This window comes from Protopterus annectens, chromosome 5.part0 (assembly GCF_019279795.1).
Source record: "Protopterus annectens isolate FY-2018-M chromosome 5.part0, PAN1.0, whole genome shotgun sequence".
Lineage (NCBI taxonomy): Eukaryota > Metazoa > Chordata > Ceratodontiformes > Protopteridae > Protopterus > Protopterus annectens.
In genome coordinates this window covers 1,774,872,117-1,774,899,881 of record NC_056735.1, presented here as the reverse complement: position 1 = coordinate 1,774,899,881, position 27,765 = coordinate 1,774,872,117, and the positions used below count along the sequence as shown (strand labels likewise).

General features: G+C 39.0%; 1 protein-coding gene across 1 annotated transcript in view; it reads left to right on the top strand.

The window, feature by feature from the left end:
- The window catches only part of IGSF5 (immunoglobulin superfamily member 5), a 678,183-nt gene that overhangs the window by 403,306 nt on the left and 247,112 nt on the right, over window positions 1–27,765 (top strand). Inside the window, exon 7 of the mRNA XM_044071572.1 lies at window positions 23,023–23,117. Coding sequence (XP_043927507.1) covers window positions 23,023–23,117 — 95 coding nt within the window. The remainder of the gene's footprint in view (window positions 1–23,022; window positions 23,118–27,765) is intronic.

Below are 27,765 nucleotides of genomic sequence, written 5' to 3'. Positions count from 1 at the left end.
TTATTCTCACAGAGGATCTGTACTGAAACTTAGTATCCTGACTGACCTGTCAATGGGAATTAAAAAAGAAAAAAAACTTCTGCCGGGCCTTGAAATAGAAACATATTTAACTGCAGTATTTTTCTGAACCTTTGTTCGTACATGACACAATAATACTACAGCACCACAGAAAATAAATACAGCAAAAGTAGCTTATTATTGTACATGCTGCATAATGAAGGCTTGTGCAAAAGTGAATGTGCACTTAAAAAATTATCTCATGTGCAGGGTGTAAACAGTTAAAAATTAGAGCATGTATGTAATATCTGATGCATCTGCTCTGAAAACATCAGATAGTAATTCTGATTACACTTTTAATACATATCCATCTAATTTCTGCCAGATAAATACTTTGAATCTAAAGTCATGGCTTTGTACCAGTGAACCCATTGCCCTAGGCAAGCCATTTATTTAATACTTGTAAAAGACAGGGGTTTTATTCAGAGTTCTGATGATATCAAAATCTTCCTTCCATGCTCTTTCTGCACACACGTTTTTAGGCTCATAGCTGTTTACTAGGTTAATAACTACAGGGGCCTTTTTAAGCTAAGCCAAGCATCCAAAATCTCTGAAAAATTCTGGTACCGTTTATAAGTGCAAGCAGGGAGTTCAGAAATGAAACATTTACAAGCAGGGGCCTGGGAGATGAACTATTTACATATTGCCTGTGTCCATTAAAGACTTAGATGCCAAACCAGGGATGAATGTCCTGTTCCCCTTCCAATCATCCAAGTTACAATTGAATTGGGTTAAGGAGGAACTCTGCTTTACATGGATGGGAGCCTGTTCCAGAAAAGGGGCAGTCTCTGGAATACATACCTGTCTCTCCAGCAGGTCCTATTTATATCCCAAGCAAAGTTTAAGTCTTTAGAATGGGTAATTCTGGTGCTATTTGTTTTGCAGATATGCAAGAGATCCATTAGGTTGGGATCTGACAATGCCTGGTATGCCAGGCATAGATCTCCCCTCAACAGCCTGTAGGAGACAGAATACAGGGAAAGGGATTTGAGGCAGTCACCATAGGACATGTTACTTATGCCCTGCACTCTTTTAGTGAGGATCCTCTGTGGACATTCCAATTGTTGGATATGCATGGTCAGATATATACCAAAGGGGACATTGTACTCAAAGATAGGTCTGATGAATGCCGAATACAGTGGAATAATGACATCCTTTCACCTAGATGCCATACCTTTGTTTTTAAGGGATCTATATTACATCAACGGACGTTTAGATGTTCGAATCTCTAAAGGTCGACCTTTAGAGATTGAACATTTAAATGTTCGAAAATGTAATAAAAACAAAATAAACAAAACAAAAATAAAGAAAAGGGTTTTAGCTTTGGAGCAAGCCCCCCTGCACCCCCAATGTGGGGGATGCACCCCCCACACCCTCTGCAACTCAAATATACTAACTCTGAGATCACACATCAATGCACTTCAGTGTGGAAATGGGAAATTTTCCCTTCACTACACTGTAGTGCAATCTTGGAGTTGGTATATTTAAGTAGGGGGTGTGTGGGGGGTGCAGGAGGGCTTGCTCCCCTTCTAACACCCTTTGTTTTTATTACATAGTTTTTTTTTTTGTTAAAGATTTTCGAACACATAAATGTTCGATCTATAAAGGTCGACCTTTACAGATTCAAACATTTATGTTTTCGTTGATCTAATATAGACCCATTATAAAGTTGCACAACATCGAATGATTTCTTCACTACTATAGACATGTGATGGTCAAAGGCTAGATTACTATCTATGTGTGCCCCTAAGTCCCTGACTACCGGGTCAACTCTAAGGGGTGTGTTGTCAATATGATACTTACCAAGAATGGATGACTTCCTGAAGGATACTATTATGCAGTTCTTGGCATTTAGTTTTAGTCCATGGCTCTGACACCAGTTATTTGTCTTTGTCATCCCTTCCTGGAGAACATCTGTGTCAGCTCCTAATTTGCAATCATCTGTAAATTTATTTAGCTAGAGGTAATTGACATTGGCCTTGACTTCAGATGAATAAATGTCAAGAAAAAGGAGCAGTCCCAGGACTGATCCCTGAGGGACTCTGCTTGTGACTGGCCTCTTTGTAGAGGTGGGACTTCCAAATCTAACTTCCTGGGTCCTGTCTGTAAGCCAGCTGGCTATCTACCAGGTAACAAGGGTTTATACCTAACCTGTTGTGTTTGTCAACAATGCCCGAGTAAGGTAATATGTCAAATGCCTTGGCCAGGTCAAGATAGGCAGTGTGAACCATTTTTCCTTCATTCGTTGCTTTGTGACCTTCTTAAAGAAGTCCTCTGGGTTGAATAGGCATGACCACGTCACCACTTAGTATGGAATAGAACATGGTTTTCCCTTGTCATTTGTTTGGCTAAAGAATTTCAAGACATTTGAATATGAACTGACTGTGAGTTATGCAGTTATAACTTCATGGCTAATGCACATGTTTGACCATGTTAAAATCACATATACACATATTCCTAATTCAAAAGTAAGGCATGCATAAAGATGAGTGTCTATAATTTCAGAAAGGTACCTATATCAAATGATGGTACCTGCATAAACTATGTAAAAGGAGCTATGGATTTTGTGATTTTTTGCTTTTTAATTCTTTGATAATTTTGCACTGTTATTAAATATACTTCTTGCATCTACAGGTTCAACAGATTTTTTTAACAGTGCAATTTCTGCAAATGACATTACAATTGCTTTTACTGCACACACTGTGCAGAATTAACTGACGAGAAGAGATGAATGGCAAGGAATTAGAACGGACATGAGATGGCTATATATTGGAGGCTAGAAAAAACAATAGGCAATAATAACGAGCATATAAAACATAGACTGTTAAACAAGACAGAGAAGAGGAGGAAGACAGCGAGAGATGGGTGATAGGTAAGGTGTGCAGGATGTCCAGCGTGACTCATGGAACAATTGACTGGGTGCAGTTATAGTGTTGTTGCAGACAAGAGAGGCTTAGTAACTACATATTAATCTAAACATGAAAGTAAAGTGCATTCAAAAGGTGATGGTATCAACTGACAGAATGTTATGAACAATAATTAGGACAGGAAAAAAAGTAGATTGTGGGGGCACTTGTTTTGGAGGGGGTGCCTATAGAAGTGAAAGAACTGGTGACAATGCTTAATGAATATTTAGCATTTATATACACTAATGAAACAGAAGAGGTACTAAAATGGCATAGCAGGGCAGAGGTAAGTTAAGGATTATGAGGTGGATGGGTAACAACACAACAGCAAAAATGGTGCTGCTGAGGAACGGAAGGGTGATAATGCACAATGACCAGATAGGATCTAGTCCAGGATTCAAAAAACATATATATATAAAACTGCCTGGGTGATGGTAGAATCTCTGAAAGAATGTTTTAACAGGTTTTTCTGAGAGCAGTGGTTTCAAACAACTGAATGTGAAGTGTGGTGGTAACAGTCAATGAGTATGGAGCAAGCTGTTCCCAGAAAACAGAAGGCTAATTAGACATCGCTGGTAGAGAAAATGGTGGAGATCATGCAGAAGGCAAAACTTACAAGACTTCTAGGCTCTAGCAGTGAAATTCATTGCTCAACAACATCTGGAATGGATACAGAGCAGTTAAGTCTTGCCAAATTATACAGATTTAATTCTATATCTCATAGATAAAATATAAATTGGGGAGTCAAGTTAAAAAACAAAACTATAACAGGAGAAGGAGCTGGGGTATCACTTCAGAAAACCTAAGCCATCAATTACAGTGAGTCGGTACAACAACAAAGGTAAATCAGGTGCTCAGAAAAATTATGAAATTCATTAGTTCATAGGTTTGGGGATCAAATTCAAATGAGATAGGCCATTAAGGAGCTTAATGCCTTGCATTCCATGTTGGAAATATGTGCACCCAGGTAGTCTTCCCATTCCTTTTTGAAAGTATGAATTGATATTTAAGTTTAATTAAGATGGGGTGTTTATTCTATAGATATGGAAGTCTTCATATCATGTCTAATGGTACAGTTTATATTCCTTTTACATCCTGGCTAAGCCTCCTCTTGTGCTCACATCACATGGTTATTCTAAACAAAGGTTTTCAAATAGTAAGCTGTCCTTTAATCTTCTCTTCATAGGTTCATAGGTTCATACTAGGCTAACTGCCATAGGGCATTTATAAGCCTAGCCAGAGTGTGTTTGGCTTTTGCCACCCATTTTAAATTAGTTTTGCTATGCCCTTTTTCGAGGTTAGTATACTGTGCCTCTGTCTAACAGTGACACAGAAGTGATACCCAGGGTAAGCCTACGATCCCCATCCACTCATCAAGATTCCTCTTGAAGAGAGTAAATGAGGGACTCTGCCTATCCTGGACTGGGATTTTATTCCAGAGCAAAGGGAGCCTCTGGGTTATGAATCTGTCCCTCCAGCATGTCCTATTTATTTCAGTGCTGAGGTCCAAGTCTCTGGAGCGCGTAGCTCGATGGGATTTGGATTTTCTGAGGTGCAGCATGTCCATTAATTTTGGGTTGCACATGGCTTTATACATCAGGCACAGATTGCCTCTGAGCAGGCGGTATGCCACTGAGTAGAGCTGGAGTTTCTTTAACCGGGCAGCATATGGCATCTGTTTGAGCCCTTTGATCCTCTTGGTGAGGTACTTTTGGGGTCTTTCCAGTTGCTGCAGGTGTGTGGTAAGGTATATCCCAAAAGGGGCATTGTACTCAATTATGGGCCTGATGAGGGATGTATAAAGAGGCACGATGACCTCCCCTGATCTAGATGTGAATCCCTTCATGATTAGGTGGGCTATATAAAATGTTTTTCTAACCACTTTGGCCACGTGGTTGTCAAATGAGAGATTGCTATCAACTTGGGTCCCAGGTCCCTAATTACTTCTTCTGTACTTAATGGATTACCACCTATGTGGTAATTTGTGGGCACTTTGATTTTTCCAAAGGGGATGACTATACACTTTTGGCATTTAGCTTGAGGCCATGGCTCTGGCACCAGTTGTCTGTTTCTATGAGGCCCTTTTGGAGGATGCTTGTGTTGGCTGGAGAGTCTATTATGGTGCCCAGTTTGCAGTCATCTGCGAACTTGGTCAGCCACAGTCCTTCTGTGTTGGCCTGTACCTCCGAGAAATATATACCAAATAAGAAATGTCCCAGGACTGAGCCTTGTGGGATGCCACTTGTAACTGGTTTGGAGTCTGACATGGCTCCAGCAATTCTAACCTTGTGGGTTCTGTCCTTGAGCCAGTTTGCAACCCATCTAGTGACATAGGGGTTTATATTTAAGCTGGTGAGCTTATCTATAATGCCCGAGTGGGGTATTGTATCAAAGGCTTTTGCGGGGTCCAGGTAGGCTGTGTGGACCACCCTCCCCTCGTCAATGCCCTTGGTGACTGTTTCAAGGAAATCAACCAGGTTTAAGAGGCAGGATCTGCCCTTAACAAAGCCGAACTGGGTAGGATCCAGTGTCTGTAGGACCCCAATATCTTTATTTATGAGGTCCATGATGATCCTTTCCATAGCTTTGCAGACCAAGCTAGTCAGGCTTACGGGGTGATAGTTTCCAGGATCCGTTGAGGAACCACCTTTGTAGAGAGGGACCACTGTTGCTGTACGCCACTCTTTGGGTACATATCCTGTAGTAAGGCTGAGATTGAACAGTAGTTTTATGTTTGGGTTTTCATGGAGTTCATGTAGGATGCAGCCTGGGACACTGTCTGGTCCCATTGATGCTGTGTTTTTTGCTTTGGAGAGGGCGGCTCTTTCCTGAGCATCTGAGATGTCGGGGGGGGGGGGCAGCACTCTGCTGGGATAGATATTTGCCCTTTTGGTGGGGAGGGGGGGGAGAAGTTTGCACTGAACCTGTCAGATAGGATGTTGGCAATGTCTGTGGGTTCGGTGTATTTTTTGTCATTTTGGACTAATTCTGAGCATATCTGGGAATTCCCACCCAGGTTCCAAACATAACTAAAGAAAGCCTTGTGAATATCCTTAGTGTCCTGTGCAATTTTTCTCTCGAAACTGGCCTTAGATGATTTTATGAGTGCCCATAGTTTTTTGCTAATACTGATCAGAGATGCCTTCCCTTTTTGGGATTTTGCTCTATCATTTAGTAGCTTCCTCCTTCTATTGTATAGTTTGTTTATGGCTGGGGTCCACCAGACAGGACGTCTGCCTTTGGAGGATTGGGTCTTGGTTTTATTTGGGATTGCATGATCCATGCATTCCTGAAGGTGTTCATAGAATGCGTTTATAAAGGATTCTGCGGTCTGGGCCGTATTTTCCACAGGCCCGGGGGCTTTGAAGGATTCCACCTCGGATTTGTGGAGTGTGAAATTTGCTTTAGAGAAGTTTTTCACTGTGGTTTTCTGGGCAGGGGGTGGGGTCGCGATGTGAATATCCAGTGAGATTAGTTTATGGTCTGATCTTACCAGTGAGGGATACACTTCTGGTCTGGAGAATAGAGTCCCCATGTTGGTGATGATCAGGTCCAGTATGTTTTCCCCTCTTGTGGGAGTGATAACAAGCTGTTCCATAGCATTTGAGTATATAAATTCTAGGAACTTTTGGGCTATTGGGCTAGGGTGTTGGAGCTAGAGTAATGCTCACAGTCTATGTTTGGGTAGTTGAAGTCGCCCAATATAATGGTGTTTGGAGAGACCTTCATATTTTCCAGTGTTCTCAGGAAGGCCGAGTGGGGTTCCTGGGTTTGGGAGGGTGGTCTGTAGCAGGCTATAAACTGGAAGGCAGTTTTATCCACTGTTAGTTGCACATGGATAGTCTCTGATGCTTCGTGCTGTGCCACCAACCTGGAGGTGTGGGTATCTTTGACGAATATTGATACTCCCCTTTTTTTGTGGTACGGTCCAAGTTTTGGGGCCGAAAAGCATTGTATGAGGTATAACCTGGTAGTGCTGGGGTGCTCTCGGGAGCCTTGAACCCGGTTTCTGTTACTGCACAGATATCGATGTTCTCTATGCTAAGGAGAGTTTCGAGTGTGTGCATCTTCAGGTTTAGACTTCTGGCGTTGAGTAGCATTACTCTTAGTTTCTTATCCCTTGTGATACCTATGGAGGTGAGTTTGTCTTTTGAGCCTTGCCTAAAAAAGGCACTATGGACATAGCAAGACCCTTTGCCAATATCTGAAAGCCCAGGGGTGACAGGTGCAAGCCCTCCCTAGCGAAGCATCGTGGCTTGTCGAGCATATCATCCCAGGCTGACAGGCATTGGATCCCCTTGGAATGACACCAATACTTAAGCCAATTGTTGAAATTGATCATCTTGTCTTCATATTGTGGCATCATTCTTGGTGAGGGTAAGATGCTACTCAAGGTCAGGGTCATACCAGCCTGGGCTACATGCTCAGAGAGCTCCTCTATGTCTCTTTTCATAGAGTCCAGGGAGGTACGTCTCAGGTCATTCACACCAGCATGGACAATGACTGAGTCATATTTGTACTTGCCTTGGAGTGACCTGAGGGCTTGTGTTATGTGGCGGATCCTAGCGCCCGACAGGCAGCTCACCATGACCTTCTCCTTGTTCAGCCTGGTGAGTGGGACGTCAGTGTGCCTGACGATAGAGTCACCTATTACAAGTGTATCAGGTGTGTTGTTTATCCTTAAGGGCTGTGACTGTTCGGCACACTGGCTTTGTGAGCTATGTGTTGAATGTGTTTTGTTTTGGGGTTGCGGTTGCTTGGGTGTCTGCTTTGGAGGTCTCTGCTGCTTAGGCAGATTTTTATTTAGAGCCACTGAGTATGTTTTTGTGTGTTTATGTGTTTGGTTTGCTGTCATGGTAGGTCTATGTGAGACTGGAATTGTAGTGAGTGTGGTTTCCTTCTCCTCCTGACTGGTTACACCAGTACTGAGTTGAGAGAGCTTAGCCTCCAGTTTGGCTATATGGTTGCATCTCTCACATGTGTTGGAATTTGTTGGGAGGAGGTAAGGGTTGTCTGTGTACATGAGACAGTTGTAACATTGCCTCAAGATTCCCAGATTCACCAGCTGGACCGGAGAGGAGATTGACAACTGATCTTTGGACGTGCTAGAAAAGTATTGGGAATTCCTTTATAATTGAAAAAAAGGGCCAATGGTGAACAAGGTACTCAAGGGGAGTTTGTGAGGGTGTAGTGCTTTTAATTTTTTAGTGCTGACTTATATAATTGCTTTAGTGAGCAAGTGCCAGGTAACTTAAATGCAATGTGTATTAGCCATGGGTCCACTCTAAGATAGCAATAAAATGCATAGACAGTGCGTTACTGTAACATTTGGCTGTAAGACAAGCCTTGAACCCCTGTGATCATCTTTGCGTGGAATAGTTGTTCTTTCTCAGACTGCATAATATGGTGTGGGTGATAGCAACTGTATGGACAGCACATGAAAGGTAATCATCGGCACGTACTTCAAGGCCTTTAATTATTTTATTAACTTTTAGATGCTCCCCATCAAATAAACACAAAAGTAATAGCAAACATTTATCAAGCAACAATAAGGCTAAAATTCTTTTTATCGTATTTATTTATTTCTTTTTGCTGGTGCCCCTCTCCAACTGTCAAGCCTCCATCCCCCTACTCCGTAGACCTGTTCATTCTTCCTGTAGCAAGAGAACTACAGCATATAGCCAATTCCTTTCATGAGAAGCAAGGCTAAAACTAGCCAGGAGTAGCACCATCATGGAGGATCAGTGTTTTTCCTTTTTTTTCTCCCCTTTTTTTTGGGACTCAGAAGAATCTCACGAGCATGCCTAAAGCATCCAAGGGATGTTGCGCAGTGGCTATAACAATGTGCATACATCACTCCTCATGAATGTAATCAATTTACCTTTTCCCCTTTTTATGCAGCACTTCCGTATGTTCCTGGCACATGCAAACATCTCATACTGAAAATAGAGGTGAGCTAGATTAGTCTGACATTCCTCACCTCCCTATACTAGGTTAAACAGGTGCTTGAGTTGCTAGTCAAACTTTGGTCACTCAAGTAGTAATGACAGTGTTGGAGTACTATGTGTAGTTCTGGAGACCTTTGAGAGAAACAGATTCAATGGCTACAAAAGATGCAGGAGAAAATAATCGAAGATGAGTGGGGAACAAACGTGTGAAGGATGAAGGGAGTCTAGAAGGCTTCAGCCTTGTGCACTGGAAAAGGAAAAAGGCAGAGGGTAGGATATCATTATGTAAGGAACTGTGGCAAGGGAAATATATTACAACTGTTCTACACCGTAGAGGTAAGTACAACAGCCTTTCAGTGCTAAAACTTTAAAACATTTTTGTTATGCTGTGTTCAGAGGTTTACTGGGTGCATTAGACATTGCAAATAGCTTTTATAGTGATTGTTTTGGGTACAATATGCAAGCAGTAACTTTTAATGGTGAAAGTATGTGTATATATTTTTTATGTTCAGGGATGCAAATAGTATGATAAGCATATTTCTAATTTATTTTATAGAGGCTGTTTCAGGATAGTTGTGAAGAATTTAATTTTTACAGTTGAATGTGTGTGTGTCGGGGGGGCTGCTAAAGGTTTGAAATTCTACATCTGCTAGATGTTTGAACATTATTGTAGAGTGGTATACTTGCTTCTGTGCTCATTTATTTATTTATTGCCAATAAGTGTTTGAGCATTTCAAGATGTTTTGTCCATGTCATACTTTCCTAAAATTAGTTGTCTGTGTATTTAGGCTGTTACTGGTGTAAATGTCTATAGCTCATATGGTTGCACCTACTTAGGAACACGTTTTACCACTGTTAACAGCTGTGGAATGTTACACTTCTAACAGCCTGAGCACATCGGTTTCTCAATATTCCCTGTACAATGTAGTTGGATTGTACTTTTTTTGTAATAAAAAATATAACATAATGCACTGCAATATTAGAATGTTGATAATGTATACATAATTGTTTTTCCAGTAAGGATTTTTTTTAATGTTGTAGGTGTATAATTGTAAATGCTTTGTGAAAGGGATTTCAATCTGTTACTGTGTAACAGGACATTATCATTAACTGTACCATCTCTTTTACCAATCCCATGGTGATGTAATGTGCTTGGCCATGCCCACAGTGAGGACATATATTGGCCACACCTCGTGTACCACTTTTGACTGCTGAAAAGGTGGTGACCTTAAAAGTATTATGCAGAAAAGAGAAAATGAAAAAATGATCCCAACAGTCGACCAGGAACATACCAACTTTATTCACCACAGAGAAATCCTGTGACTAAGTGCTTTCGCCATTGAGTGGCTTCATGAAGCCAATCAATGGTGAAAGCATGAAGCCAATCAATGGCGAAAGCACTTAGTCACAGGATTTCTCTGTGGTGAATAAAGTTGATGTGTTCCTGGTCGACTGTTGGGATCATTTTTTTCATTTTCACAGTCATTTTCCCTGTTGGGATTTGTTCTTTGTTGTGTATTACACAGAAAAGACTCTAGCTTGTCTGCCTTAGACTAGCTGCAATAATCAGTCAGACTAGACATACTTGTTTTTGGTATTTCCTATGGAAATAACAAAAAAAAAAAAAAATTAAAAATTGCACTGTGGATTTTTTGCATTGTGGACAAGTTCAGTCATGTACCATAACTTACATTTATTTTTTATATTTCTTAGTTTTCTACTCTCAGTTTGCTATATTGAATTTGTTTTGCTTAGAATGTGTTCTATTTCTCCATATGTAGATAGACTAACAATTATAAACCAAATCACACTAATAACTGGAAATTGTATTTAAATCTTGGGTAAAATTACTGCTTTTTCAACTCAAGAATATAGAATGTAATTTTGTATAAGTGCAAATCAGTGTCCTTGTTTGTCTTCAGTTTGATTTTTTCATTATATTATGGTGTGGAAGAAAGGTACAACACAGGATCCTATTCAAGCACAGACCATGTATCACTTCAGTGATACTGTGGAAAAAAGCAGAAATTTCTGTTTTTTTATTTGTTTCATTTTGGGCAATTTTATAATCTCAATGGAACAAGAGTTTCTCTTTCAAGGGAGGCTAAGAAAAATTGCATTTCAGACTGTGCTGATAAGAGTTTATGTTAAAATATGATTTATAACAATATCCATACTGATGAAGAAAATGGAAAGAAGTAAGTTAGCAGCAATCAGTATACAGAGAAATGGGCATCAAAGCAATAATGAATAAGAAGTAAAGCCGAGGCATCTATTATGTTGTCGTGTTATAAAACCACTAACTTGTTTCACTTTATAAAGTACTGTACATGTGAGTAAACAATAAATAAAAATGAGTTGGTAAGTATGTTTGAAAATGCATTCCCTCCTTTAACAAACAAGACACTTTTATTCAGTTATATGCAGGCTCATCTGATACATTCTTATTCCTGGTAGAAAAGGTAACGTTAAAGATGCTGAAAGTCTTTCTTAAAATAACCTAATGTAGCCAGGTCTAGACAGCAGAAAGAGCAACTCCTACTGCTGTCATAACCAGCAGCAAGCCCACCACACAACAGATACTGTATGTAGCTAGCCCACCACAGAACAGATACTGTATGTAGCAAGCCCACCACACAACCGATATGTAGCTAGCCCATCACACAACAGATATGTAGCTAGCCCGCCACACAACAGACAATATATGTTGCTAGTCCGCCACACAACAGATATGTAGCTAGCCCACCACACAACAGATATGTAACTAGCCCACCATATAACAGATATGTAGCCAGCCCACCACATAATAGATATGTAGCTAGCCCACCACACAACAGATATGTAGCTAGCCCACCACACAACAGATATGTAGCTAGCCCGCCACACAACAGATATGTAGGTAGCCCGCCACAAAACAGATATGAGCTAGCCCTCCACACAACAGATAATATATGTTGCTAGCCCACCACACAACAGATATGTAGCTAGCCCACCACACAACAGATATGTAGCTAGCCTGCCACACAACAGATATGTAGCTAGCCCACCGCATAACAGATATGTAGCTAGCCCACCGCATAAGAGATATGTAGCTAGCCTGCCACACAACAGATATGTAGCTAGCCCACCGCATAACAGATATGTAGCTAGCCTGCCACACAACAGATATGTAGCTAGCCCGCCACAAAACAGATATGTAGCTAGCCCACCACACAACAGATACTGTATGTAGCTAGCCCACCACACAACAGATATGTAGCTAGCCCACCACACAACAGATATTTCTGGACCTACTTTAATATTTATGTCTCACTAGATGCTACTCTGAGTTCAAGTTCATGCAAAACCTGCAAATGTTGCTCTCCTTCCTTTCTTTCTTTATTTGTCTTCTTTTCTTTCTTTCCTTCATTTGTTTCTTCGTTTTCTTTCTTTTTTCCTTCCTTTATTTCCTCACTCCCTCATTCTTTTACTTTCATTTTCTTTTTATTTTCTTTCTTCCTTTGTGCCTATTTCTGTTGTTCTATAGTTTTTCTTTCTCCTTCACTTCCTGTATTTCCTTCTTTTCTTCCTGCCTTTCTTTCTTATTAGCAGACCAGCACAAATTTACTTTGTACAACTATTTGGTGTGATTCATAAAAAGTATTTATTAGCATAGTCACCATAAGCCCGTTATGCCTTACTGTAGTATACAGCTGTTGGTAGAGTGACAGGTTCTGAGTCATAAAAGTCCTATCCTGCTCTCTGCTCTGTATAACAATAAGGCATAATATATGTATATCTTGTTAAGATAAGAGCTACAGCATGGCAAAACTGAATTCTAGTGAGCATTTCATTGTCATGTTCTGCCCTTACTACAGGATATGTACCCAAAGAGTGGCGTACAGCAACAGTGGTCCCTCTCCACAAAGGTGGTGCCTCAACGGATCCTGGAAACTATCGCTCCATAAGCCTGACTAGCTTGGTCTGCAAAGCTTTGGAAAGGATCATCATGGACTTCATAAATAAAGATATTGGGGACCTACAGACACTGGATCCTACCCAGTTCGGCTTTGTTAAGGGCAGATCCTGCCTCTTAAACCTGGTTGATTTCTTTGAAACAGTCACCAAGGCCATTGATAAGGGAAAGGTGGTCCACACAGCCTACCTGGACCTCGCAAAAGCCTTCGATACAATACCCCACTCGGGCATTATAGATAAGCTCACCAGCTTAAATATAAATCCCTATGTCACTAGATGGGTTGCAAACTGGCAAAAGGACAGAACCCACATGGTTAGAATTGCTGGAGCCATGTCAGACTCCAAACCAGTTACAAGTGGTGTCCCACAAGGCTCAGTCCTGGGACCTCTCTTGTTCGGTATATATTTCTCAGAGGTACAGGCCAACACGGAAGGACTGTGGCTGACCAAGATCGCAGATGACTGCAAACTGGGCGCCGTAATCGAATCTCCAGCCGACACAAGCATCCTCCAAAAGGGCCTCATAGAAACAGACAACTGGTGCCAGAGTCATGGCCTCAAGCTAAACACCAAAAAGTGTATGGTCATCCCCTTTGGCAAAAACAAAGTGCCCACAAATTACCACATAGGTGTTAATCCATTAAGTACAGAAGAAGTAATTAGGGACCTGGGGACCCAAGTTGATAGCAGTCTCTCATTTGACAACCACGTGGCCAAAGTGGTTAGAAAAACATTTTATATAGCCCACCTAATCATGAAAGGATTCACATCTAGATCAGGGGAGGTCATCGTGCCTCTTTACTCATCCCTCATTAGGCCCATAATTGAGTACAATGCCCCTTTTGGGATGTACCTTACCAGACACCTGCAGCAACTGGAAAGACCCCAAAAGTACCTCACCAAGAGGATCAAAGGGATCAAACAGATGCCATATGCTGCCCGGTTAAAGAAACTCCAGCTCTACTCAGTGGCATACCGCCTGTTCAGGGGCGATCTGTGCCTGACGTATAAAGCCATGTCCAACCCGGAATTAATGGACATGCTGCACCTCAGAAAATCCAAATTCCATCGAGCTACGTGCTCGAGAGACTTGAACCTCAGCACTGAAATAAATAGGACATGCTGGAGGGACAGATTCATAACCCAGAGGCTCTCTTCACTCTGAAATAAAATCCCAGTCCAGGTTAGGCAGAGTCCCTCATTGACTCTCTTCAAGAGGAATCTTGATGAGTGGATGGGAGATCATAGGTTTAACCCAGGTATCACTTCTGTGTCACTGTTAGACAGAGGCACAGTATACTAACCTCGAAAAAGGGCATAGCAAAATTAATTTAAAATGGCTGGCGAAAGCCAAACACATTCTGGCTAGGCTTATAAATGCCCTAGGCCAGATAGCCTAGTATGGACCTATGAACCTATGAACCTATAAAATAAAGACAAGAATAGCAGTAGAAGTAGCTGTGTACCACAGTGGTATAACATACAGCAAACCTCTGTGACTGTCTTCATAATAATGTGGCCCAAAATCATTTGAGCACCTTTGTTGTCATATTCCCCTGCAATATACTGTTTTAAATCCTTTTGTTTTTCAGCCATTGCTAATGCTGTGCATATGTCTGCCGTAATTATAATTATATCATGAACGTACACTGTGCTGATAATACAGAATGCTAATGGAAGATGCTATAGAACTTTCTATAGAATGCCCACAGGAAACGGAAAACAAGGCATGTGCCCTCAACAGGAGTTAAGAGAAGAGTTGCTTGATTTAATAGACAAAAGACAGATATATCAAGATCCATGAGATAAATAGACTGCAGAAGGTTAATAAAACCACCAAAAGTCAGAAGCTTGATAAAAAAAATGAACACAGTAATTAGGACTGTCCATTGAGATTCATGCGATATAATAGAAGTAAACAGAATATATTACTGTGCTGCTAAATTAATAACTGACAAAGTTCTACCACAGGAATACAGGGTAGCGAGGGAAAAGAGGGGGTGAAAGTGAATACCATCATGGAAATTAAAAGGAAAATCACAAGTAATGGTGAAGCACTGTGTCATGCAAAAAAGACTTTAATCCACTGGTTTAGTGCTTTCCGCCCCAAATTAGGCCTTCATCAGAGGAAACTGTTAAAAAACTGTCCCATTTTTATAGCATCATCAGTACACATTAAACCAATCAGATCTCAAGTTTTCTTGAAACTTAATATAAAAAAAATATGTGTGTAAAATACATCCTAAATAATGCATACATTTTTAGCAAGCATATAAACTATATTTACATTTATTATACTAGGCTTTTCTTTTCAACACAGCTTTATAGTTGACACCATTGTTAAGCCCTGGTGCCCTGCATGCATCCAAATGAACCTGCCATTTGAACTCTCTAAAATCTAGTTCCCCATCTCTGTCTTCATTGAAATCTACTAGAACATGATCTATAACTGTGAAAAGAAACTTAACACTGTCATTGTTACCCACACAGTTTAAGGTGTGCTTATAAAGATCATTGTCCAAATTTCTCTTTCTAATGACATAATAATGTTCATACATCCTGTTTTTAAGTTGCCTATAGGTCTTCCCAATATAAAACGAAAAACAGGTGGAGCATTTTGCCATATATACCACAAAGGTAGATTAACAATTGAAAATGCCAGGAACATGCCAGATCTTATTCTGGGTTACAGTATCAAATTTTGGTCCCTCTGAAATGTATTTACAAAAAATTGCAGCTTTTGCATTTAAAAGTACCAGTGTTACCTTGAGACTTTTTTTCTTGGTCTACTTTCTAACATTTCTTTGAAATTCCTTGCTGTTGTGTTAACAAAAATGGGGGCTTCTCCTACTACCATCTGAAGATCACTGTTAGAAACTAATATTCTCCAGTTGTTGGACACTATATTTTTGATTTCTTTGCTGTCCATGGTAAAGGTTAACAACATTGATGTAACCCAGTCCTTCTTGTCCTGTGTGTTTGCTCTCAGCCCCTCCTTTTTGTTTGTACTAATAATGTCATGCACAATTTTGGAAGAATACCCTCTGTTTTTAAATCTAAAAAGCAGTTCCTGCACTAACAGATCTAACTGTGCTTCGTCACTTGTAAGTCTCTTAAGTCTTACTAACTGCCCCTTTATAATGCTGTATTTCACATAAGTGGGATGCATACTACAATAACTCAAAAGACCATTACTTGCTACATTTTTATAACTGATGCTGTACCCCCAAAAATCTTTACCTTCCTCTTTAATAACCTCTAAATCTAAAAAACAAATCTTAAAATTGTCCCAGCTACCAGTAAAATGCAAAAAAGAGGTGCTGTTGTTCATGTCTTCAATAAACAGCATTAGCTCAGTTGGTGTTCCTCTCCAAATAAAAAAACAAATCATCAATAAAACGATAGTAACTCACAATTTTGTGTCTATTAGTGAACTTGGACATAATGTTGTTTTCCCAGTAAGCCAAAACTAAGTTGGCATAATTGGGAGCCATCCTGGCACCCATCGTCACACCCTTGATTTGCAAGAAATGTTCATTGTCAAACATGAAGTAATTGTATGAAAGAATGTTGTCCATGCATTCCAACATGAACCTACACTCTTTTAATTCATATTTTCTGCTGTTAATTAACAAATTCCCAACCCACTCTAAACCCAAATCATGGGGAATGCAGGTGTATAAAGATGCCACATCAACTGTCACCAACAAATCACCAGCTTCAACCTTAATTTTCTTGATTTTGCTTAAAAAATCAAAAGAATCCCTAATAAAGGATTTTGTCTTCTGCACTACCTCAAGCAGAGTTCTGTCTATAAACTTAGAACATGGCTCTAACTTCGATGCTGGTGAGGAAACTATATGCCTGTAAGAGGGATAATGACCATCCTTGTGTATCTTTGGAATTCCAAAGAGATGCTCTATCTTGGGTTTGTCTACTACAAAAAACTCATACATATTCCTGGAAATTAAACATTCTGCTAAAGTTTCAAAAAGCCAAGAATCTATTCTTTTGTAAACTTTTAGGACTTCACCTTTGCAAACTTTTATATATGCAGTTTCATCTGCTAATAAAAATTGCATTCCCTTCACATAATCATCAGAATTCACTATGACCATTGAACCCCCTTTGTCTTCACACATAACCCTGATAGAAATATCATTCTTAATAGAGTTGAAAATCATTTGCTCTTCTGCAGTCATATTATAAAATTTTGTCTTACTTCTTTTGTTTAACAAATCCCTAATTTCTGTTTCACACAAATTCTCAAATGCTTTTAATGCAGGGTGCAGGGGCGGGTTAAACGTGCTAGGTGTAACAAAATTACCCTTTTGTTTAACTTCTTAATTCCCCATTAACAACTTTAAATTCAGTTTTCTGGTGTATGCTTTTAAATTAACAATAGTATCCACAATGTCCGCCCTTCTAGAGGGCACAAAATTGTAGCCTTTCTTTAATAAATTAGTCTCTGCTTCTGTAAAAACCCTGTGTGACAGGTTGTATATTTTAAAATCCGTAGGCATTACCTGTACGTTTGAGGCCATTCCTGATTTTTTCCTTTGTGAAACAGAGGGTAAACACTGGCTTGATTCGAAGTTTCGGCTACCTGCATCACTGTTGGATTGTTGTAGCTGTTCAAATTCCTCCTCGGTGGTACATTTTGCTTCCCTGGTGTCACAGTCTCCCACTGGCCATGTTTCACTGTTTTTTTCTCCTGCAGACGCTTCGAGTGCTGAGGGGATAAAAAATACTTGGAAAATCTGCTGTTTTCTTGATTGAAAAAGCCTCCATTCTCTCTAACAGCTTCTTCCTCCCCTATTGCAATGTTTGGCGATGACTTCAGCTCACCGGAAGTTTTGCTTTCTGATTCTGCCAGTTTTAAGGTGGGATTACATTTCCTTTCTCTTTACAGCCTGTGATCCCTGTCTACTTTCTTTTCTTTCTTTTGCCTCAAAGAATTGTCTAAGGCATCAGCTTTAAACTGTATTCGCCTTAGAATATCCTCGATTTCTTTTGGTAAGGCAGCCAGACTGACTTTATCTATAAGTCCATCGATCCACTTGGCAAGGTTATGCTCCTCTTCTTCATGATGCTCCTTAAGTACTTTATGGAATGCCAAACCTGTGTCTTCACAGATCTTTTGCCATTTAGAAAAATGTTGCTAAAAATACCATTGGGAGTATTATGTACCTGCAGACCCTTAGGGACCCGTTTTACATCCAGACTGTATTTCAAAAACGCAATGTCCCACTGAAGTTTTTTATATTTTAAAAGGGAAGCTTCTAAGTCCTTAAGCAACCATTCCTTGTTAAGAATGACTCTGGACATGGAGTCTGATAGCCCTGAAATGTCCTCTGCCTCTATGGTAATAACTGCTGGTGCTGCCATTAAATCCTTGACCATACCTCTCCAGAAGCAATTCTGTTCATCTGGACAGTACAGCAACTCCACTTAACTTGAGATCTGACTGGTTAGAGGTGTACTGATGATGCTATAAAAATGGGACAGTTTTTTAACAGTTTGTTCTGATGAAGGCCTAATTTTTGGCTGAAAGCACTAAACCAGTAGATCAAAGTCTTTTTTTGTGTGTGTGACACAGTGCTTCACCATTACTTGTGGTTTTCCTTTTAATTTTATAAAAGTTACACAAGGTGTGAAACAAGTCTGCAGTTTTTTCTTGACCATCATGGAAATATCGAATAGAGAAAACTATAAAGCAGCTAAGACAAGAAGTGTCATTGTTTGAAGACTATAGATGAGGAAACAGATCAACAAAACTACTAAGAAAGACAGATGTGATAAAAACAATGCACAGTATTAGAATAGACCAGGATCTATTATGCACTATTGGAGATAACAAACTAAAAATTCCAAAACAGGCAGAAAGACTTAGAAGATATGAAGATAAATATAAGGGAAAAGCACAAAATAAACAATTTATTGATGACCCAAAAAAGTTTTATAGAGAATTGGGAAATAAAGTAAAAGAAACTGAAAGACCGCTAAAAAAAGAGGAAGTAGATACATTTTGGAGAAGTATCTATGAAGATCCTGTGGAACATAACAAAAATGCTAAATGGATAGAAGTAAAAGAAAGAATAAGAAGTTTAAAGGTACAGGATATGAAATGGGATGAAATAACAGCCAGAGAGATTGAAACAAAGTTGAGAAAAGCCTCTAGCTGGAAAACCCCAGGCCCAGATGCAGTACCTAATTTTTGGCTTAAAGTATTAACTTCTTTGCACAAGGATCTTGCCATGAGTAAGAACTATTTATATGCACATCCTGAACAGAGAGTGCACTGGTTAACAACAGAAAAAAAATGCTCTTACTTAAGAGTGAACCTGCAAGCTACCCTAAAAATTATAGACCAATAACTTGCCCTCTGACAACATATAAACTATACACGGGAAATGACGCCGACAGAGTTTATAGTCATTTAGATGAAAACTCAATTATGGCAGTAGAATAAAAGGGCAATAAAAGAAACTCATATGGAACAAAGGATCATTTGTTGTTAAACAAAGTTATAGTGGAGAACTGTAAGAAAATGAAGAATCTAAGTATAGCATGGATTGACTATAAAAAAACATTTGATAGTATCCCACATTCATGGATAAAAGAGTGCTTAAAAATGTAAAAGATACAACCTACACTGACACTACATTACGGTGATCATAAAAACAGTGGCAGACCACTTTGCAATTAAGCCATGATAAAGGACAGATTATTATCCCAGGGATAAAAATCCAAAGGGGGATAATCCAGGGTGACTCTCTGTCACTGTTGCTATTCTGCCTTGCCATTAATCCATTAAACTGTTTACTTAACAACTTAGACATGACTACAATTTGGCTTCTAGAAAACAACAAAGTCTAATAACTTCTCATCTTCCCTTTGTCAATGATTTAAAGCTGTATAGCTCATCAGATGAGGAACTGAAAGCACAGCTGCAGGTTGCCAAAACTTTTTCAGATGATATTGGAATGTCATTTAATTGATAAATGTGCAAAAGCAACCTTTAAAAAAGGAAAACTGCAGCACCAGGAGAACATCAATTTGGGACAAGAATGTGATATAAAAGAACTTGAGCAAGAGGGAGTGTATAAATATTTGGGAACTGATGAAGGATCAGCAATAAAACATGAACAAATGCAAATAAAATTCAGTAAGGAGTACTTTACAAGACTTAAATTAATCCTGAAAACAGCATTGACCTCTACGAACAAGATCCAAGCTATAAATCAGTTTGCTTTTCCTGTCCTAACTTATAGTTTTGGAGTGATTGACTGGTCCCAAAAAGTGTTGGATAGACTGCATATCAAAACAAGAAGAATGCTTCATGTTCACCAAATGATTTATAAAAATCAGTGTACACCAATATTATATATTCCCTGTTCCGAAGGAGGTATTGGGCCTCCTTGAAATTGATTACATGTATAGATCTGCAATCTTGGGACTCCACACATATCTACTAACCTCACAAGATCAAAATGTAGTGAAAGTTTTGAAACATGAGGAGAATAAATCTAAGATTACATCTCTGTTTAATTTAGCAGAAGCATATCAATGTCAAGCAGGAATGGAAATCAAACCAGAAGAAGATAAAAACCAGGCAGCAACTGAATGTGCTAAAAAACAAAAGAAAGAATATAAAGTGAAGGACCAGATGACATGGCAAGAAATGTGGAAAAAACATAAATATAGTTGCAAGTATAGAATACTTCTGGAAGAGCCTCATGTTATTCAATAATGAACGCAGGAATGGTTAAGGATTCACATCAAGAAATGAAAGGTTAATATTGGCAGTCCAAGATAGTGGGCTAAGTACACACTGGTTTACAAAGTCCATTGAACATGTGGGTGAAACAGACATAAGTAGGTTTTGCAAAACCGAATTGGAAACAGTCACATACCTTATTGCTGGTTGCGACATACTAATGGCAGAGGAACGGTATACAGAAAGGCATAATAATGTGGCAAGACTGTTACACTGGAGAGTATGCAAACATCATGGTATCAAAGTGGCTGAAAAACAATGGAAACATGAGCCACAAACAATCATAGAAAATGATGAAGTTTATATCACATGGGATCATACATTACCAACAGTTCAAAAGACAGATGCTAGAAAACCAGATATAGTGGTCCAAGAAAAGAAGACAAAAGTAGCATTGATCATTGAAATCACCACACCTAGTGACTACAGTGTCTTGCATACAGAGAGACACAAAGTCATAAAATACCTTGATCTGCAGGCAGAAATGAGAGCCTTGTGGAAGAAAGATATCCAGACAGTTCCAATAGTAGTAGTAGCAACTGGTCTTATAAAACAGAATTTACAGTTGTATTTAGAGCATTGTCGCCTCACAGTAAGACGCTGTGTGGTTCGATTCTCAGCTAGAGCGTCTTCTGCATGGATCATGCGTGAATGGGCGTACTTTCGTTGAAGGTTGTGCATCAGGCCTGACAAGCCGATACATAAAAATCAACTGCCAATCATTAGCGGACCGGAGTTCTGCTGTGGCAACCCCTAACCGGGAAAAGTCAAAAGACACAAACACAAACAAACCAATTCAAGTAACACCATACAAATTGCAGAAGAAGTCATTACTGGGCACATTGAGGGTGCTGTGAAGAGCACTTTTGGCTAACCTCAAAGAGTGAAACAATACTAATTTCATGAACTTTAATCATACTTTGGCTTAGGAGTGGGGTCCATTCCCGTCATGGTACTAGAAACCCAAAAGACTTGGAGAAAATAAAAACGGCAAAAAACATATAATGCTAATCTTATATAATACATATATATATATATATATATATATATATATATATATATATATATATTTATATATATATATAAATGATTTGCACATGCAGCTCATTTATAAATCGTTCTGGTAGGTTACATTATGGCAATACACCATGGGAGTAGCCAGTTCATACTTTACTCATGGTAATGAACATTGTTTGTGCATGAGATTGCAGCCTGAGTTTCCAAATTTGAGTTCCTCACTGTAAGTAACGATCTGAGTTAGACATGGACTTGTCTCATTGTTTTCTATTACATGTGGCATTATTTTAAAAAGAAAGGTCTTAAATGCCTAAAATAATAACAGTACATAATGAAGATGCCATTCCTATTCTATCGTTTGGCACTCAGATAAGTCAGAAGAGAAGGGAAGGGAAGGTTAAACAATGTATTACACATGCACAGCCCTATATACATGGTGACACATTGGTTGCACACTCTGTGAGTACAGATGAAGATGCAGGTGATCCTCTGTATGAACATGTATGTTTATTTTATAAGGGAAAACAGCTAGGGAATGAGGTGACTCACTGCTTAAGTGTTGCAGTTATTTATTATAAGTTGATGGGCGGGCTGGGCAGCTCTACACCTGAATGTTTTTAAGATGTTGTACTGTAACAGGTGATGGGAAGAGGGAGGACGCACACAGACTGCCTGTGTAGCACTATGTGACTCACTGCACATTAATCTGCAGTACCTGCCAGAATGCATCGCAAAAGGATTCATTTTGAAATGGGGAGTTATCAATATATGTTGTTGTTGTTGTGTCTTTCGGCTTTTCCTGGGTAGGGGTCACCACAGTGGAACTCCAGCCCGCTAGTGATTGGTAGTTGATTTTTATGTGCCGAGTTACCAGCCCTGACGCACAACCTTCAATGAAGGTATGCCCATTCACGCATGTCTCCATGCAGAAGACGCTCTAGCTGAGAATCGAACCAGACAGTGTCTTACTGTGAGGTGACAACGCTACCGCAGCACCACCACCGCGGGTTGGAGTTATCAATATATATATATATATATATATATATATATATATATATATATATATATACATATTCATCATATATGCAGTTTGTACAAGTTAAGCTCCTCCATAATGTAGATGGACTGCACAGCTGAAGCTATACTTACCACAAGTGTTTATGAATCCCACCCCTGTATGTTATTTCACTTAGATGTTAAAGTAATACCTCATAAGCTAAGATTTGTTTTAAAAGTTCCTTTTATAGCTTTGTTACTGCTTCATTGCTCAGAATTTTGTTAAAAAATAGATGGTTTTATTTGCCAAAACTCTTTCCTTCTTTTCTTTTTTGCTATTTTTGTTATTATTTTTTTTCAGGAAAGCATCATCTAAGAAAAAAGCTGTTGCCTCTCCTGCAGGACAAGTCAATCCAGGATTCTCCCATAACGATTCATCATTTAACTTTAACTCAGGTAGATTAAAGTTTATTGTGCATATTAACAGGACATTATCAATCAATATTCCATTATTGGCTATGACTTTTTTAACTGTAAAAGAAATCTGCAAAGATTCATTTTCCAGTTATTTCATTTAGAAAGTAGTGGTAAATATATAAGGTATAATATTTTTACATTTACAAGAAAAAATAAAAAAAAAACAATGCACTATCAAGTGATATTTCATATACGTTTCTCCCTCACAGTAAGTACAGACATTTCATGTATCTAACATCTTTCTGAGGTACTATGAGATGCCAAGCATCTGTTTCTGCAATGCTGTCTACAATTTTAATTTAAACTCCATTATATGGCTAGATATTTTATTGTCATAACATAATCCAGCATGGCTTATTGCCACTGTAAAATTCTAAACAATGCAAAATGAAATCAGTGCTCTTGTGGTAATGACCTTCCAAACCTAGCCTAGGTTTTCACATTCACACCGATAAAACCTTTACTGACACTTACTTTGGGGGAGTAAGGCTATGAGCTGTTGATGAGCTGTTTCCTCTAATCCATGCTTTGATTCACTTGGCCTCCATTTGCATACCATGTGATTCTGCGCAAGTCACTTAACCAAACTGTGATCTGTAGCAACTGAGAAATTGGGCTATAGATGCCTCAATGATCTTTTGTATGGATGTCTAGTAACTATCTATGGACCTTCTAACCTAGTAAACCAGTTAAAATTCTTTAAACTTAGACTAGTCAGAGACTAATCTCAGAAGGTATCATGCCTTTAGTGTTTCTAAGGTCTTTAACTGCAAAATTTATGACAGGTCCAAATCCCCTTCATTTCAGATGCTTGCTGAACTGTTGTCATTGCCTTTAATCCTTTATACTGCATCTCTTTAATGTAAGCTCAGCCTATTGCTAACTCATCCTTTCAATGATCAGCAAAGAATAGTTTACTTAAACTGTTATGCTAATTTAAAATCCTCCTTTCATACTGTGAGTAACTCCATCAGTTTGCATTTTTCAAATGTCAGATTAAAACTCAGATCAATATATTTGTTGATAGCTCTGTAATGACTTTCTTAATGTTATCAGTAGTCTGTTCAGTTAGGTAACCACTACAGCAATAATGTTCTCAACAACTGCTAGCCTGATGACACATATGCGGTATTTTCATCTGTGAAGCTGGCAGCACTGAGAATGGGTTTGTGTTACTACTGCTATCAGGTGAGTGATAGGATGAAGCTATGGATAGCCAGCTGTCCTGTGGTTCAGAAAGAACTACTACCTGTGCAACATCTGCTGGAGGTAGAGGTATTTCAGCCCAGCAGTTCAAAGGGGGAATGATGAACACACTAGTATCATTGCCTGTTCTCCTTCCAAGACAGGGATTGTGATCAACCTTTGACAAAGGGGCATGGTGCCTAATTCCTGGTCTGAGGTTCTCTCTATGGTCCTCACTTTCCTTCTATAGTAACTTTGCCACAAGGCAAACTCCCTGAAAAATTGGAGGGTCCACCCATCAAAGGGATACACCCAGGATTGTCCTGTAAAGAGTTATTTCAGCACTCAAGAGGGGTGAGTCTTATGTGCAGGAATAGGCGGAGTGGTTCACAAACAAACAAACAAACAAATAAATAAATAAATAAATAAATAATATTCTAAACACTGGGAGTCTTTTTATGCCTAAGATCAGTACAACTACAGGCCATTTTAATCTTTTCAGAGTAAAATCTTCCATTCTGATTTCCAAGTATCATATACATTTTGTCTTTTGAACAGCTCACATCACTACGAAAGCCTAAATTCAGTATGCTTTTTATTAACTTTTATTTAAAAGAGAAATACCACCAATCACAAGTGCATTCAGTCTGGTGCACCTCCAGCATTATTGATCAGTCTGAAATTAAATAAATTAAAGGAAGATTCCACAGCAAAAGGCACATTAGGATAAGGGATATGGTTTAACAGGCAGTGTCATGTTTTCTCCTTAATTTTACCATCCTCACTGAGATGAAGAATTATCTGTTTTATGGTGTTGCTTTCATATATAATGCCAGACTTTCAGACCCCATATTCCTTTGCAAATATTCACCTCTTCTTCCTTGTATCCCACCTTAGCTTTTTTACCTCTATTTCATCTGACATCATAACATCAGCTGTGCCAACTTTCTCTCTGAAATTTGTATGTATTTTTCACTGTCTCTTTGATTTAATCTCCCACACCATTTCATCCAAGTGCTATCCCCTTCTTTTCTCTATCAGTATCCTTCATCCTCTTAAGCCACCTGCCCTGTGCTTAGAGATAGCTCTAGTATTTTCTGCCTGGTAAACAAACTGTCTGCCTAATTCCGTGACAGATTTGAGTCTACATTCTTCTTTTTCTGATGATGCCCCAACAGATTGCTAATTTCCCACATTCAACCTTTGCTGTATTTTTGCATACTTCTTCTCTGCACCATTCCCCAACCCTTCTCACCCCATGAAATGTTTCACCTAAACTACCCTGGTTGTCTCACTTCTTCTCAAACTGTGTATCCTCAGAAATCACTTGCTCACTCTTGCTGGAGTGAAAACAGTGATTACTGAAGACCATGGAGAACTGTTTTGGGGAGTTTCCTTTTTCCTCAGTATTGTGTGATTGTGAGTTGGTATTTCTAAGTTTGGGCAGCTTGGGGTGCTTACGCTTCTTATGGGGGTGTAGAGGAGGTGTAGCAGAATGGGTGAAAACTTCATTCTAATTGCATTTATTCAATTTAAGTCTGTGTAAGTATTTTCCATCTTGCCCATATATATTAGAGATTGTATCTGCTGTTAACATTCTCCTGTATGGTGTCTTGAATCAAAATGTCCAAAACTAAATACTTAGGCATGACAGTTTCTTGCATCTCTCCAAACCTCTCTTCTTCTACTTGCTCCTACCCTAATAAGAACCCTTTTTTCATGATGCAGGTCAATGGCTGTTTCAGATTTGTTGAATAATGTCAGGACTTCCATTGGAACTACCTTAATTTATCTGCTGACATGGACATCTGCACAGAGCTGAAACTTTGGTTTTACCCTAGTCTTTTGAGCAGTTTCTCATAAATATTACATTATTTCCAAAGCAAGCTCCTCAATAAAGAACAATGATATTCTTAGCAATCACCAGCCTAATGACAGAGAGGCAAGTTTAAGAATGGTTTTGGACCTCCGCGGTACTCGAAGGACCTCGATTTACAAAGGCATCCGTGGGGAATTATACGTTGCCAGTATGCATACTTCTTCTTTTTCTAGACAATAAATCTTTCATTATCCTCAGGATTTTTGTGACTTTCTCCAGGAAATTTCCATATCTAATACAGATATTTCTTCCAAGGCAATTTATTACTTGGCAAGGATTCTTTATGACCTCTAATGCTCCTAAACTCCTCTTCTGTATTGCTAGATAGTCTCATATAGAAAAGTTGTAAGACTTCCTTTTTATTTCTTGTTTTTATAATGTCCTTCATGTCCCCCATCTATGCAACTTCTTAGCTAGAATCTTACTAGAATGTTCCTTAATTACTCACCAGCACTCCTTCAAATACATCTCTTCTTATTATTCTTCACTTGTAACTATATGCCTGGCTTCCACCCTACTTATGTATACTAAAGCCCATCTGATAGACTTTCTCCTAAGGACCACCATTTCCAGATGGCTTTGTCAACAACCTCATCTGTTTCTCTTCTATTGAAACCTTCTACTCCCCCAAATGACCTTCCATCTTAGTTCTCAACTTCGTAGTGCAAGAAATTTGGAAAAAGCCAAACATAATGGGAGAGGAGGGCAAAGCCCCCAAAATGGACAGATTTTAAATATTGCTCTTTAACACTTAGTAAGTTGCTAGAGTACCAGGGTTTGCGTTAACATGCTTTTTCTGTAGGATATGACATTTCAAGCTGAAATGTCTGTCATTATTTAATGACTTTAGAACTCAGTAATCTGCCAGAGAACAACAGTTTTAAGAGGAATGGAGTAAAAATATTAGGCAAAAATCTGGACATTCTACAAAATTTGGGATAGTTGAGCATTATGAATTCCATCAAGCTTCAGTTTTTAAACACCTGGCTTCTTTGTTTTCACTTAGTACCTCATCAATAAGCAAACAAACAGACAAACTGGCAGACAGGAAAACATACAAGCAAACACAGTCATTCCATAATTTCTTTAATTCCTGGAATTTCCATTTCTAACTAGCCCCTCTAGCAGCCATTTCATCCTTTATCTTAACACACCTGAACAGTAACCTTAACTGTGGCATGATCAGAAATAGTAAGTTGAAGCATTTATTTGGCTTTATTAGAAGAAAGATGTCTGGTGTTAACATTTTGGGGTGCCTCCAGCAAGTGTCAAATTGGGGGCTCCCTGAAACTATCAGTCTAAGTATCATCCTATTAATGCCACCCCTCTTAAGCAATATTTTAGTTCATGCTAGATAGATTTATGAGTAGTAAGTACAGACTAAACAGTAGCTACAATGAACTTACAACCTAGCAGAACTGTATACCTGTATGTTGGCCCATTTCATGGAGGGGCATTGACAGTGACTGGCATTTAGTTAAAGTAATAATACACTACAATAACCCTATGTACACAGCTGGCCTTAGGTGAAATGGTACAGTAGCCAAAGTGTTCCATGATGCA